This window comes from Acanthisitta chloris, unplaced genomic scaffold (genome assembly GCF_000695815.1).
Source record: "Acanthisitta chloris isolate BGI_N310 unplaced genomic scaffold, ASM69581v1 scaffold7798, whole genome shotgun sequence".
Lineage (NCBI taxonomy): Eukaryota > Metazoa > Chordata > Aves > Passeriformes > Acanthisittidae > Acanthisitta > Acanthisitta chloris.
In genome coordinates this window covers 1,487-15,553 of record NW_008687515.1, presented here as the reverse complement: position 1 = coordinate 15,553, position 14,067 = coordinate 1,487, and the positions used below count along the sequence as shown (strand labels likewise).

At 40.3% G+C, this 14,067-nt stretch overlaps 1 protein-coding gene across 1 annotated transcript in view; it reads right to left on the bottom strand.

Moving 5' to 3' along the window:
• Nucleotides 1–13,865, bottom strand: part of LOC103807872 (ribokinase-like) — a 21,474-nt gene extending 7,609 nt beyond the window's left edge. Inside the window, exon 1 of the mRNA XM_009080620.1 lies at nucleotides 13,259–13,865. Coding sequence (XP_009078868.1) covers nucleotides 13,259–13,492 — 234 coding nt within the window. The 5' untranslated portion in view covers nucleotides 13,493–13,865. The remainder of the gene's footprint in view (nucleotides 1–13,258) is intronic.
• Nucleotides 13,866–14,067: the final 202 nt, after the last annotated feature.

Below are 14,067 nucleotides of genomic sequence, written 5' to 3'. Positions count from 1 at the left end.
TACCCTGTGGGCTCAGACTGGAGGAATGAGGGAATGATCACACTTCCTTTCTGTATCTGTACCAGACTATGGTCTGGGAAGCTGTGGGAAGGAGCAATGCCTGACTTTCTTGCATTTATGTTGCGATGTACTCGCACAGCCACGAATGGGGAAAACTTCTTGCTCACTTACTCAAGCTAAACCAGGGCAGCATGTAATCTGGTCCTCCTCTGGCTCTGTTCTGAGAACTTGGAGGTAACTAAACTACACCCACTGTAGACTATCAGTTGGGAAACATAAAAACCAAAGCACACCACACATTACTTCACATCAGCCATCAGGAATTTTTACCCACTTCCTGACAGATTTCCTGATGGTTCATTAACAGTGATTAATCAGCCTGACCGTTAACCCCCTGCATTCCTGAGAGATTAATCTTGATGCAAGGCCTCCTGCATGCATTTTCTTTCCTTTCTGAAACATCCTACTGCATTAAGTTATGCACTGTTTCTGAAAAGATCAGTGACAAGCATTACAGATGCATGAATTCCCCTGAAATGCTTGGTTTGTGGTGAATGTTGGAAATAAAACATACAACATTCACAACTCTGCAATTTTTAATTTGTATGTCATCTAAAAAGCACAGATGAAAGTATCTGCTTTACATTTCAAAGCTCCTATACAGCATCTGTTTTGAAGGCAGGTAATAGTGTTCTCATTTCACATGATGGGAAACAAACCCAACTTAAGATCAAGGATGTTAAGAACACCCACTTTGAAACATCTGTGGGCTGAATCCAGAGCTCCAGATCTTTCATGGACTCACAGGAGTTAGATGAGCTACCCATCCTTTGAAAGCTGAGGCACAGCTTGGGAACCCCAAAACTGAGATATGCAAAATTACTAAGTGGACCTCCACAGCTCTGCCAGACTCTCAATCAGGATCAGAACAGAGGAACTCCTACCTCACTGTTTACAAGAAAAATACTGCAAGGTGTATGTGAGGTGATGGCTTTCTCTTAGTGCACACAAGCGCAGGAGAGCTTCGTCCTGCAGGGTAATAATATTCTAGTATGGCACTCAGCACTGGGAAGCAGTGTCATTCTGTGTTATAGACTGTTAGTCTTAACTCCAGAAAGCCAACAAAGTATTCACCCACAGGGAGCACTCTGTTTTCTGAATCATCAAAACAATTCAGTGTGGTGATGCTCATATAAACTCCAGACAGCATTAATGAGAGGTGACGAATATTTCTTTCTTACACAGTGGAGTAAGAGCACTGAACCAGGAACTCCATGTGCTGTTCTGAAAACAATGTATCCATGTTGCCGAACCTGTGAGATTCCCATCAACCAGACAGTTCACCACTGCCCCGATTCCTACACTACCAGGGTGATAGATATTTCAGGAAGGAATATTTCCATTTTGGATACACTTGTGTAAATTTTCTGTTTAAGATTCAGTTAGCTTTTGCCTTCATGCCTATTTCTTTTCTGGTTTCCCACTTCACCTCTGATCTAGGACCTCCTTTCATTTGATCTAGAAGTTCATACCTTACAGAGAAACTCAGGAACAGCAGAAGAAACCCTCCACACTTGGGTTCTTTTTACTGGAGTGCACATAAAAAACCTATGACATAAAAAATGCAGTACTGGAAAAGTCTCTTTGCACTTCGGCTGAATACAGAACCCTGCAGTGGCTCTTTTGCAAAGCACAGTACGTATACCACAATGTCTCAACAACATGGAAGTACACAGACATCACTGCTAACAGATATGACAGACTTTCAGCAGAACATGCTACAGGAGCTGTATCAAGCTTTCCCAAAGTCTGAACTTGCATGGAATCAAGAGTCGTGGTTGAAGCCTGGCACTAAATATAGCATCTCCTCAGAGGGTTGATTTGTACTTCTCAAACTGGTTTATCAAGCCTCAACAACACGCAGCTACTCTCCTACTCTAATCAAAAGCTTCACTTATCTCATTTCCTTGAGCAGTACTTTACTCCTTTCATTATTCATGTCACACTCACGCCAAATCGTAATTTTGACCTAACAAAGCTCGCGCTTATGTGTTAATTCACAAATTTCATTTAATGAACAAACGAGACTAGAACCGAAGCTCTGCCCAGAATACATCACGATATGTTGATAGTACACTGCAAATTCTGGCAGTGGGTTTCCCTTCCAAACAATGAGCTTCCCAACCAGGAGAGAACTAGCCAAGTTGTCACCAGCTGTGTCACCCGTTATCACATATGAGGCTGATATGGCTTCAGGACCCCATAATCGAACAGCCAAGTAAGAAGAGGGAAATCTCAGTGCTGGGCAATTTCACTAGCCACATGTGTTTTTTTCTCTCAGACTGAAAATGCTAAAAGACTCTCAGTGATCCCATCTAATCTGACGAGAAGCACTCAGAATGACACAACTGCCATCTCGCCTGGAATTGATCAAAAAAACATTCTTTTTTTGCACGAAAGCTCCATATGCTCGAGTGCCTCTTTCAAAACCACAGTATGTAGCCTTTGTTGGCTGGCCACTGCTTCTGCCTACCTCTGAACTACACATCCTGAAGGGAAAAGAAAACAACAAACCACCAAACTTCAGGAGGCTTTTTTTTGTCTGAGCTCACTCTAGCATTGTCCTCTTGCCAGCTCCCTGCATTCTTTTTCCAACTGAGTTTGTGTAATCTTGTTGATGAGTCCTCAAGTTGAATCTCCTCTCTCTAAGTTCAGTAAGATGTGACTTACAAGTCAGAACTGCTGCTTTGTTCTAGAGTATTATTCTCTGCTACCCTCTCATTTTGCAATCCTTAACCTTAACTGTTGTCCCTGTCCTTAATGCAGAAACCAGGGCACTCACACCTCGCTCATAGCCTTCAGCAGTAGGTGAGCACCAAGGCTCTGCTTCTGAAAGAAAGGCATTCTCTGTGGGATTCCCTGTTAAAGGGATCTTTCCAAGGAACACACTGCCTGCTTAATGATTTCAGTAACAAAATCACAGACACCAGTAAAAAGGCACGAGCTTCTAGAGACTTTCTTTACCTTTCTCCTGTATTTCTGTGTCTTTTTGTGCTTTGAAATGAATAAAACAAAGGGCAGTTGACAAACCTTGCTGACAAAATTTGTGAATCTGCTTTCCTACAGCTGAGCTGTTCTAGAATAGCTGGTTTTATGTCTACCTCGACACACACAGAGACACAAAAGAAAGCCCTGAGAAAAGTGACAAAATCATTGCACTCAACTGCAAACTGGCTATTAAAGACATTCCTATAAGTTACTGCTATCAATCACAAAAACTTACAGTTCTAGCTTCCTTCCATTTTTCTAGTGAAAGCTGTAAAATATATTCTGTCCATGGTACAGGATACTAAAGATTAACTCCTTTATTCTGGCTAAGAAATACAACCTCTTGCATTTTCTGTGGTTAGAATTTGCAAAAGCAAGAAGCCTGATTTCCCCACTATTCTCATTTCTCTGTTCTTGTTCTTTTGAAAACCTAATTATGCAATATCACCAGTCCAACGCAAACCTTTCTGGTTTCTGTAGTGGCCAGAATTACTTGGCAATTAAAACTCTGTCGGGGCAATCAGGAAATCTGATATTGTTCAATATCAACGTAGGTGCAATTGGCATTTCTGGGGAAGTAAGTAGGTAGAGGGCTCCAGAGCCAGGTTTGCCTTCTGCCTCACCATAGCTAGAACTGACGTGAACAAACCGAGAAGTTATGTACCACAACAGCCCAGATGATACCTGGTTCTGCAGAGACTAACTTTGAAGAAGAAAAGGAAGCATATGACATTTGTAAGCTAACCAGAAAGAGGAAAAAAGTGATGAGGAGTTTGGCCAAGAATATGCTGCACTATTACACAGCGGATCACATTTGCAACTTCCTACGGCTCAGGCCAGAAAAAGCTACTTGGGAAGGTGACGCTCTGGATGTGCCAGAAGCGCCAGCTTCCACTAGCTATTTTTAACTGCAGGAATTTAATTAGAAAGGATGGCTGCACACAGTTGGTCTTCCTTCCTCTTCATCCTTTGTGCAAGTCAGATATCCCAGAGTGCTATGTACCATTCCAACTGGCACTGCCTTGTGTGCGTGGCCCAGTATCTGCTCTGACACACGGTGAGCTACATCCCAGGACTGAACATCCTGTTGGAGGAGACCCTGTGGTGGCTTCAACATCAAGTCAAGAGGAGAGCAAATTGATAAAAGGGGCACAGCATGTTTAGCTGCAACGGTTTTGACTTGCTTTGCAAGACATAGTTAGCTCAACAGAAGCAATGAAAGGGTCATTTCCTACTCTGCTCTCAGCCTGTGTAAATTACACCATTGTTTCATTTGCTAAAGCACCCCAGAAGTGAGATGGCACAAACAGAGCTTCAAGATATTTCTGAACTCAGCTTCCCTAGACCTCATCAGACTGTAATCTCAGGTGCAGATGTTGAATGCTGTATCCTTTGCGTGTTCTGGTCCCTCAACAAAACGTCTGAGTTGCGGCATAAATGCTGCCAGCATCCCTACTTTTTTCAGTCCAGACCAATCAAGTGGGTTAATTTCCAAACTGGAATATTTCTCAGTATACCAGTAGTGGAGCCAAAGCACTTGTCCTTGTAGCATATTTCCATAAACTCCTTATAGCCGCTTCAAGAAGCATCCAATGCAAAGCAACTCTGCATTACTATGTACTTCTCATTTATGTGAACATCTGCAATGGTGGCCAGTTCTAAAAATGAGATATATCCTGACAGAAGTTTTCCTCCAGTGCCAATTTTCTTTGAAGAGAAGCAGAGAGAAGAAGTTATGGTTATACAAGAGATGTAGGGTCACTTGCCACTGACAAGCCAGTCTCTGTGTGCTTTTGTTTCCTATCTACAAAACAGAAGCACAAATAGTATTTTACTTCATGTTGTAAATACCCAAATAATGTAAGATGTTTCGCAACTTTTTTGTATATGTATGCATGTATATGGAATAAAGCTACAGGACACAATGGGACAAAATGTCATGACCTGTTACTCATGGTGTAGAGCAAAAGCAAACAACTATTGGTATTGCTAAAGTAACTGAGACAGAAATTGTTTTACTATGAGGCTTTTGTTGCCTGGCACTCTGCAGTCTTAGAAGGGGCTTAGAAAACTAAATATTGGCTTTCATCTTCTTTTTATTCTATGTCTTCATTAAGTACCTCTTGTAATTTAATGCAATTTGTGGCAAATGCTAATACTGCTTTGGGCCCACTTCTCCCTGTCAGCTGTATCTCTGCTAAATTATGCATTTCCATCTGGAAAGAAACTGTACAGGACTGTAGGCTCTCTTCCACTTAGAGTCAGGAATGGAAAGGGATTTAATTAGATGCTCCATGGTTGAGAAAAGGACTAGAGCAAAGCCTGGGTGGTCCGTGGAATCTTCCACTGGAAAACAAGGCTGCAAATTGTTCTGTACAAGCCTGCTTCTGTTTGCTCATTTTGTTTACATTGTTTGTTCTTACAGATTAAAATAGACAGTTACTAGGCAGATAAACAGTGTTTCCTTCCATGACAATGTTGTCTAGAAGTTTAAGAGAGTAGCATGGGACAATATATGCCTGTGCTTCATTTTTGGCTGCATTATCCCAACTCTGTATGTAACTTGGAGCAGGACATTTTTAGCCTGGGCTTCACTGCATCTAATCGCTAACATTTTTGTTCCGTTTTTTTCTATTTGTAAAAGGAGGATGATACAGCTTCCTACTCTTCAAGGGGAAAGAGGGTGCATCCAGCTTGCTCAACCTTTTCTCAGCTGACTGCCAATGAAGAGGGATCCAACTCTGCCAATCCCTCACCATAGGCCACTGACCAAGCCTTCAAAAACTGAAGCATCTTTAGAAGGTCTGAATCAGAAGCAGAAACTTGTAAGGAGCAAAGCAAGTCCCATCTAGACTTAACTGTGAGTCAACTCAAATGCAGTGATTTCAGTCATGTGCCCTTTCACAGTTCAGCTGAACTTCAGAACATAATAGAGGCAGCTTTAAATAGATTTACAGTGCAGATCGCTGATTGGAGTGCCTGGCAGAATAACTTACTCCTCATGGTTTTTCTGTTCCAAAACTCAATGGATTCCATATTTGTAAAAGAGGGAATGCAAAAGGCTATGTCAGAAAGTGGGCTATGACTGGAACTAAACTTATTTATTAACCTATTTGGGTTGCATGGTAAAGAAAGGAAGCTATTATGCTGTCGGTTTGTGGGATGTTAATGGGAGCTCTGGGCATAATTACTCTGTGTTGGTGTGTGAATAAATTCCACTGATAAATAAGCTGCTTGCCCGGTAGTAACTTCTTCTCTTTGCTTGAAAAAGAAAGGGAAGATGGGAAGAAAATTGCAAAAAGAAAAGAAACAAGAAAAAGGAAAAGAGAAAAAGGAAAAGGAAGAGAAAAAAGGGAAAAAGAAAGAGAAAGAAAAAGAGAAAGAAAGAAAAAGAGAAAGAGAAAGAAAAAGAGAAAGAAAAAGGAAAAAAAGAAAAAGAAAAAGAAAAAGAAAAAGAAAAAGAAAAAGAAAAAGAAAAAGAAAAAGAAAAAGAAAAAGAAAAAGAAAAAGAAAAAGAAAAAGAAAAAGAAAAAGAAAAAGAAAAAGAAAAAGAAAAAGAAAGAAAAAAGAAAAAGAAGAGAAAAAGAAAAAAGAAAAAAGAGAAAAAGAAAAAGAGAAAATGGCTAGGTTTTAGGTTAGATTAAGGAAAAAGACAAAAAGAAAACCTTTGTGGTCACTTTACTCCTTCTTGGGTAGGAAAAGGTTAAACACTCAACAACATTTTTCTTTTCTTAGCAAGTTAGAGAACTGTACATCAGACACATTGTCTGCCAAATGCTTCATTTACTACCAGCTGCATTTTTACTTTGTTGAGAGATAGCTGAAATAAAATCACTGTTCTTTGTGCAAACGGCATGCTAAATAATGTACGGCTACAAGATTATTAAATAGCAAAGGCATTTGATAATATTAGAGTCAACCACAAGTCCCACTTCTGCTGATGCACAGAATTTTGAGTAATTAGTCATTGCACAGAGTGTTGTATTTATATCCCCTTGAGCCTCAGACGTTAGGCCACAAAGTCAGGAGACAAAGAATTGCTGTTATTAGGAGGACTGTTTTGGATTTATTTATATTCTAAGGCTTTATTTCAGTGTCCACTTCACTCCTCTGGCTCAAGCTCCCTCCAAACCAGAAGATACAGCTAAGTCAGAGAATTTTAGTGTAAACCATATTTTTACAGACAAGACCTCTCAACTTCAAGCAGAAGCACTTCAATGAGTTTGCAAAGCCCCCAAAGAAGCACAACTGGCCTGAGGTTATACGACAAGCCTGGGAAAAAGGCCTCCCAGGTTCTGTTCTGATCTCTAACAGACTTCTCATGGCTTATATGCAACACATTAATAGCAGCTTCAATTTATGGACAGATAAATTTGGATACAAAGAAGACAAGTAACTCTCCCAAGGATTTACAGCAAGTCTTTTGCTGAGTCCTGGAACTCTTACTCAGTCCTTTGTTCAAACTGCTAAACCACACTGCCTTCTTTAGACCACAATTGCTGCACAGGCCTGAATACTGTGACATATCTAAAATTATATAGCTATACACTTATACGAGGCTTTATTAAAATAAAGGTTGTGTAACATCTTCGGAGTTCAATATAAAGCTGCTCAGTGAGCAGTCTACTGCTTAAAGACAGCCTTCATAATTCTCTCCTCTAGTAAAAGAGACAGATCTAACATACTGTAATAAGAAAGCTGAGGGAAACAATAGGATTTGAACACAAAACATCTGATGACAATTCATATCGTAGCAATGAACCTTTCTTTTGCAGAACTGACATGAAAAAAATAATGGTAACATTTATGATGTGACAAATAGTATGCATCATCTGTCTCTGAGAATATTGTACAGAGAAGGACTATATAGAACAAATCATACACCCATGTCAAATTTCAGGCATAAATGAAAAGATGAAACTTTGAATTTTATCCCATCTCCTAAATGAGTTTCCTGTTTACATGCATGGCACCTCGACCTGTGATCTCATTAGCTTCTCTCAGCAGGCTGTACATTCTCTGTATCTGAAAAGCACCACCAGACAGGGAAAATGCTGGTAATGCAAGAAATTATATGGAAAATTTAATGGTTGTGCTTAAAAATACTGTGATGTTAAACATTATGGGTTCTCCATGAGATTTTAAAGGGAGAGCATGGACTTGCTGTGATTACTAGGGGCACTGTTGTGAAAAGTGATTCCAAATTTTCATTTCAATATTGTGTGCCCAAGTGTGTCCATTTGCCTTTGCAGAAAATACATCCATGCCTAAGCCAGATATGCAGATGTCTGATCTCCTGATTATTGAGTGTGCTAATGCAGGACTTTTGCACACACAACATCAGTATGTGTAAACCTAGAGGTCAAAGAGAAACTAATGAAGAGATGTTAAGCAGAACAACTATACTATGCATTTAGGAGACCAGATGGGACAAAAATGAGAAAGTCACCCTAACTGATACAGGTATATATTCACCATCTTGATCCAAGATGAGCTCTGGAGCAAACCAGAGATTACAAGAACTAACTCTAGATTATCTCTCTCCCCAATGTGATCTTCATGCTGCAGCCTGGAAATAGAGGGGTGACAGCATGGCAGCTCTGGCTTGCTTAGCCAGAGACCACCCCATTTTCCACTAATGCCCCTGCACAGGAGAAATTCTGCCCGTGCCAACTCTCTGATTGGACGTGTGGATCCCAGACAGAACTCCCCACCTTCAACTGCAAGGAGCAACCACAGCAAAAGGCAAAGCCCTGAGCCCTGGAATGCAGTCCCAGAGACAGCAGACATGCTCCAGCCCGTCACAGCCACCGACCAGCAGATTGCCTCACCTCCAGAGGAGGCCTGGCCTGGGTGACTCTCTGAAGCCCAGACCCCGAGTAACCTGGAGCTCCAGAGAGCCCAAATGCCTTAGCAAAGTCCACCTGCACATACCAAGCCCTGGCCAGGCCTGGGTGACTCTCTGAAGCCCAGACCCTGAGTAACCTGGAGCTCCAGAGAGCTTAGCAAAGTCCACCTGCACATACCTCTGGCAGTCCCTCAGTGGCTCGACTTGGTCCCTGGCTGTCACATGAAGTGCTCAGCTCTGTACGATCCCATAGTGCTTTTTTGCAAAATGGAAGGGAACTAATCTCACTGCTGGCCAAATTCCAGCTTTGAGTAATTACATTCTTCTGACAAATTTTCCTTGGCAGTTTCAATGGAATATAATTAGTAAATGTAAATAGATGTAAATAGTGCTGTAAATTATATTTTGCATGATTGTCAGAAGCAGAGGGGGAGAACAAGAGTGAAGGGGCAAAAGGAGCAGAGCTTCGTTCTCCGATACGGAAGATGTTGTGGCCTTCTCTCCCATCAGACTGCATGTGTCACTGCCAAGGCAGCGCGTTCAGGACGACTGCAGCAGCAGATGCCACGATCCAGGATCATTGTGTGGTTCATGACACAGATCATCCACTTCACCTCAAGTACAGTTTTGACCTGATGGTGCTCGGTCATGTCCCACAGCTGTGTTTGTGAGCAGCTGCCGTGTTCCACCTCAGCTGTGCTTCTGCCTCAGCAGCAGGCAAACTGCTTCACACAAACACACACACAACTGCAGAAGCTGCAGATATGATATTATTGTTTTCTATGGAATGCTTTTCAAATTTGTGAATGGTTTGTGAAACCTTCTGCTACCAACAGAAGAAGTGTCATATAAATGGAATTATATAATTATCCTTCACAGCTATTTTAATGCAGCTTCATGTACTAGTTTCACCTAAAGTGGAAATAGTTTCTTCCAAAAATAAAGTAAATGCATATATTTAACTTAATGTAGTCAAGCAGATTTAAAAGCAACTATTTAAAGTAATGAATATAGATTATAATGTACACCTATCTTATATTACCTACATATTAGTACTGTTTTATGTGTCAAATGTTTCTTACGTACGTCATCTGTTTCAAATACAAATTGATATGCCTTGTGGGCTTAATCACATCTTTCTGTCATACAGAAAATTCAAGGATGATTTTTCAATAATTCACATATTTTTCTGTTTGAAATTTGCATATAGCAAGTAGCTAGCAGAAACTAGTAAAAAGAAGGGAAAGTTTATTTTCTGAAGAAAAGCTTGTTGCACTATTTATCTATAACAGCAGAAGCAGATGTTTCAGCTTTACAATACCATGTCTTGCAAAACTTCCTTCTGAACGACTATTCGTGCTCGCTACATGTTTTGCACTGTGTATGGAGAGCTCTGCTAACAGTCCTGGGAAGCATTGCATACATTACTAAAGCCCACATTAAGATAATTAGTGCTAAAAAAGAGAATCAACAGGCCTTTTTTCCTCCTTTATAGTATTGATTTAGTGTGGGTGAAAAACGCCAGATTTTCAATCTTGGAGATTTATGTTCCACCACAGAGCGGGAGATGGAGCCAGCTTTTCCCAGTGTTCTGCCAATAAATGCTTACATTAACCATCTCAAGGGCTAGGAGGAAAAGTCAGGCTCTAGGTCCATCAACCCTCAGTCTCTCATGAGCCTGTGAACACGAAAAATGGGGAGCGCACATACTGGGACAAGGAACTCAAATTCTTAATCTTCATGGCTGTACCTGCCCAAATATTTTCTTGTCAAAAATTCTCAAAAGTGCTGGGAACAACATAAATGACCAGGAGTCAGTATTGAAGCTGCACTGCTGGAGAGAGGACTCTGGGCAGTAGTAGCAGCTATGGGGAAATTTCTACAGTGAAAGAGGCCTTTGAAGCTCATTTCATGTCTTATATGTATATCTTCTAAACGGCAAATTGTTTCAATACAGTCTGTTTTCATAAGGACTCTAACTTTCTGCAAATTCAGTGATGGGGTATACACATCATTTAACTCTTAGTCTGGCAGTAACTTTACACCCTGCAGATCCAAACAATATCAATACGGATAGAGGCACATAACCCTAGTCCCTCAAGATACTGAAGTCAGGGCAGCTTAAGGTAGCACTATTTTTTTCACTATCAAGGGGCATACTAAGAGCATACACATGAACAGTTCTCAATACTCTGTGGATAGGTGGCTATTTGCTAAGCCACCTTACAGCTTGACCCTTACCCTGGGGAAGGATCCACTGCAGACATGTCTTACTAGAACGTTTAGCGTTTATTTTCATGACAGAGCTCTCCAGGTTAGTGGAGGATGACATTATTTTACTTAGTGTTTGTAAGGGTTGCTTTAAAACCACTTGCTTTCAGGCAAAGTGATAATCAGGCTAAGCACTGTAAGGCTTTTATAATGGAAGGCCAACACATATTTTTTCATTCAGTCTGCAAGAATAAACTGAGCACAGCTGTTTTACTGAAAACAACCCGCTGGTATTTAAGTAGATTAACAAAATTAACTGTGAAAATCCTCTGCTATGTGAAAGCCAATAACCCGCTGGCCACAAGGAGGCAGGGCAAGGATTTAGTAAACTCAAAGAAATTGCTTTTATTTAAAAAGGAAAAAAAAAAGTTCAGTCATGAAACTCTGTACTGCTAGGCAAGATAAAACGCAGTTTTCATCTAGTGTGTGGTTTCAGTATTGCTGTTTTATTCCAAGGGCAGCAAATATCTTATGATATCGAACAATAGCTGATCTGGCAGCAATTTTCTTCTTTTGAAGCAGCAGATCACACATGTTTCTTCTTCATCATTTCTGTGTGATGTAGAAAAAAACTCTAACACTAAGCTTTGGTAGCAACAGTGGATTTACCAACTCTGAGCAAGAAGCCATACTGCCAGGTTCACAAGGGGTTGCTCTCAAGCTAATAAATCCTGCTCTGGACAGCTTTGGGAGCTCAGCCTTTCACTCCCTTGGCACTTTTAATTTTGAACTAAAAGCAAGCAGAGGCAGTTTGGGGTCTACAGTCTCCTACCAAGAACATTGCACTCAGTACAGTACAGTGATGCCTCCCTTCCTTAATTAGAACTTTAAGACATTCCAAAATCAGCACTAACCCAAGGTCAAACTTCTAAATGATAAAGGGGTGAAAGAGTAAAATAAACCCAAATTATCTCTGTTTCAGAGTTAAATTGAAAGGGATTAAATTTAACAGTGAAACAAAGTTTTTCACAGTATCAGCATATCACAGTACAAATCTATGAGGATCTTCTGGTTGAGATAAAGTGACTACTCCTTTCTTTGCCACTGAATGGTACTGACCTAGGTAATTTCAGTCCCCTATGCCTTTGTTTCCTCATCTTTTAAGCAGTTGCTTTTCTTCTTTTTGAAGCAGTATGAGGCCCATGGATAAAAAAAATGCTACAAGAACTAGTTGTTATTATTAATGCAATTCAGATATGGAATGCACCAGATGGTAAAATCTCCAGGATTTTAATGAACTATTGTAACATAACATATGTAATATGACGTTATTATAACAGGCATTTAAATGTATAGTTAGTACATACAACATGACCTGCTCTGCTCTCAGTAACTCCACTGGAATTATTTTGGATTTATGTCAGATAATACTAGGAACATAAAATAGCCCCATATGTGCAATGTGGTAAGGTTTTCACAGCAATGTTATCTTAACTATTGCCTGTCCTGTTTTGACTTTTTTGCTGGGGATATGGTATTTAGTGGTTTCATAGAGTACATTTCCTGCACTTAGTTCTGTGCAGGAAGTAAAAAAAGTACCTGCATGTCTATGACCAAGTATCCCTTCCTTACCGGTCATCATAAAGCAGTAAGACCTTTTTGGGGTTTTTCCCACAATATTCTGCAAAAATTATGTCTTTAATCACCTTATGCTAGACTTGGTAAGCAATTCATGCTTTGTCAGAAGAGCCAAACATCCAGTTTCAGACTGCGAGTAGTATCTCCTTTCTCCCAGAGTGTTTGAGTTCTGGACAAGATGAATTATATGGCTGGGCAAAGGTGAAAAAACAGGACTGCAGCTCAAGCCACTGGCATCACACATTACAGTCAGAGACAGGTACTTACTTCAGTAAAGGAGGAACACACAGATACTATCGTTATGTATAATAATTCTAGCTCATCTACAATACAGACTATAAAACTCAAGTGAACTGACATTTAATATATGAGAGGCTGGAAGCAAGATATCAATTTCACATCATAAATTAGCCTTTGTGCTAGTGCCCAAAGATTTGGCTGATTACTCACTGCTTTCCCTTAGTGCTTAAGCAGTCTTTTCCAAAGCAAGACAGTTAAACCACAAAAACGTACCGTAGTGTCCACAGCCTTGACCTTCCCAGCAGGAACGTGCTTTGGAATGGGTTCTTCTACTGATATCATCATGCAGCCTTCTGCTCCAAGAGTAACAATTACGAGCTTACACCCTCTTTCTAACAGCATGTGTCCCACCTTTTCAGCATCTTCAAGGTTGCCAACTGGGATGCCCGTTAAAATTTCTGCCTGGAAAACAACCCACGCAAATGAAAAATCATAATCTGACAGCATTCCTTTTTGGACAACAGTTGCATTTTAAAGCAGTATTTAATATCTTTTTTTAATGTGTACTCTAGAATGATCATCATGAAACCACTTCCTACGCTGATATTCAGCTATGTCTTGCTCCTTGTTTGGAATCAGCATGTACTTCAGGCACAGCAGATTAATGGAGAGGAGCCTAGGCAGAGAGAGACACAGGAGGCATGGGTTCTGTTCCAGCTTCTACAACTTACCTGGCATACAACCCTTATAAAATCACATTTCTCTCACATGCCTCAGATTTTTCATCTGTGAAATGGACAAAATCACAGTCTTGGCAAAAGCATTTTGTGGTTTAATGTGAAAAATACTACATGGCAACTCGGTCATCATTGCTGAAGGGTATTTAGCACTAAGTGAAAAACTTGTTAAATACTTCTCCAGATTCTCAGTGTTCAGCTAGAGGAACATCACAAAGAAAAATCTTCAAGGAAAAAAAATTGCTCAACCACTCTGTTTAGTTCAGTATATATTTTGGGATAAGAACACATAGAAGTTGTCTGGAACCCTCTCTGGGCAAAGGCCCATTACAAGACTGTTATATA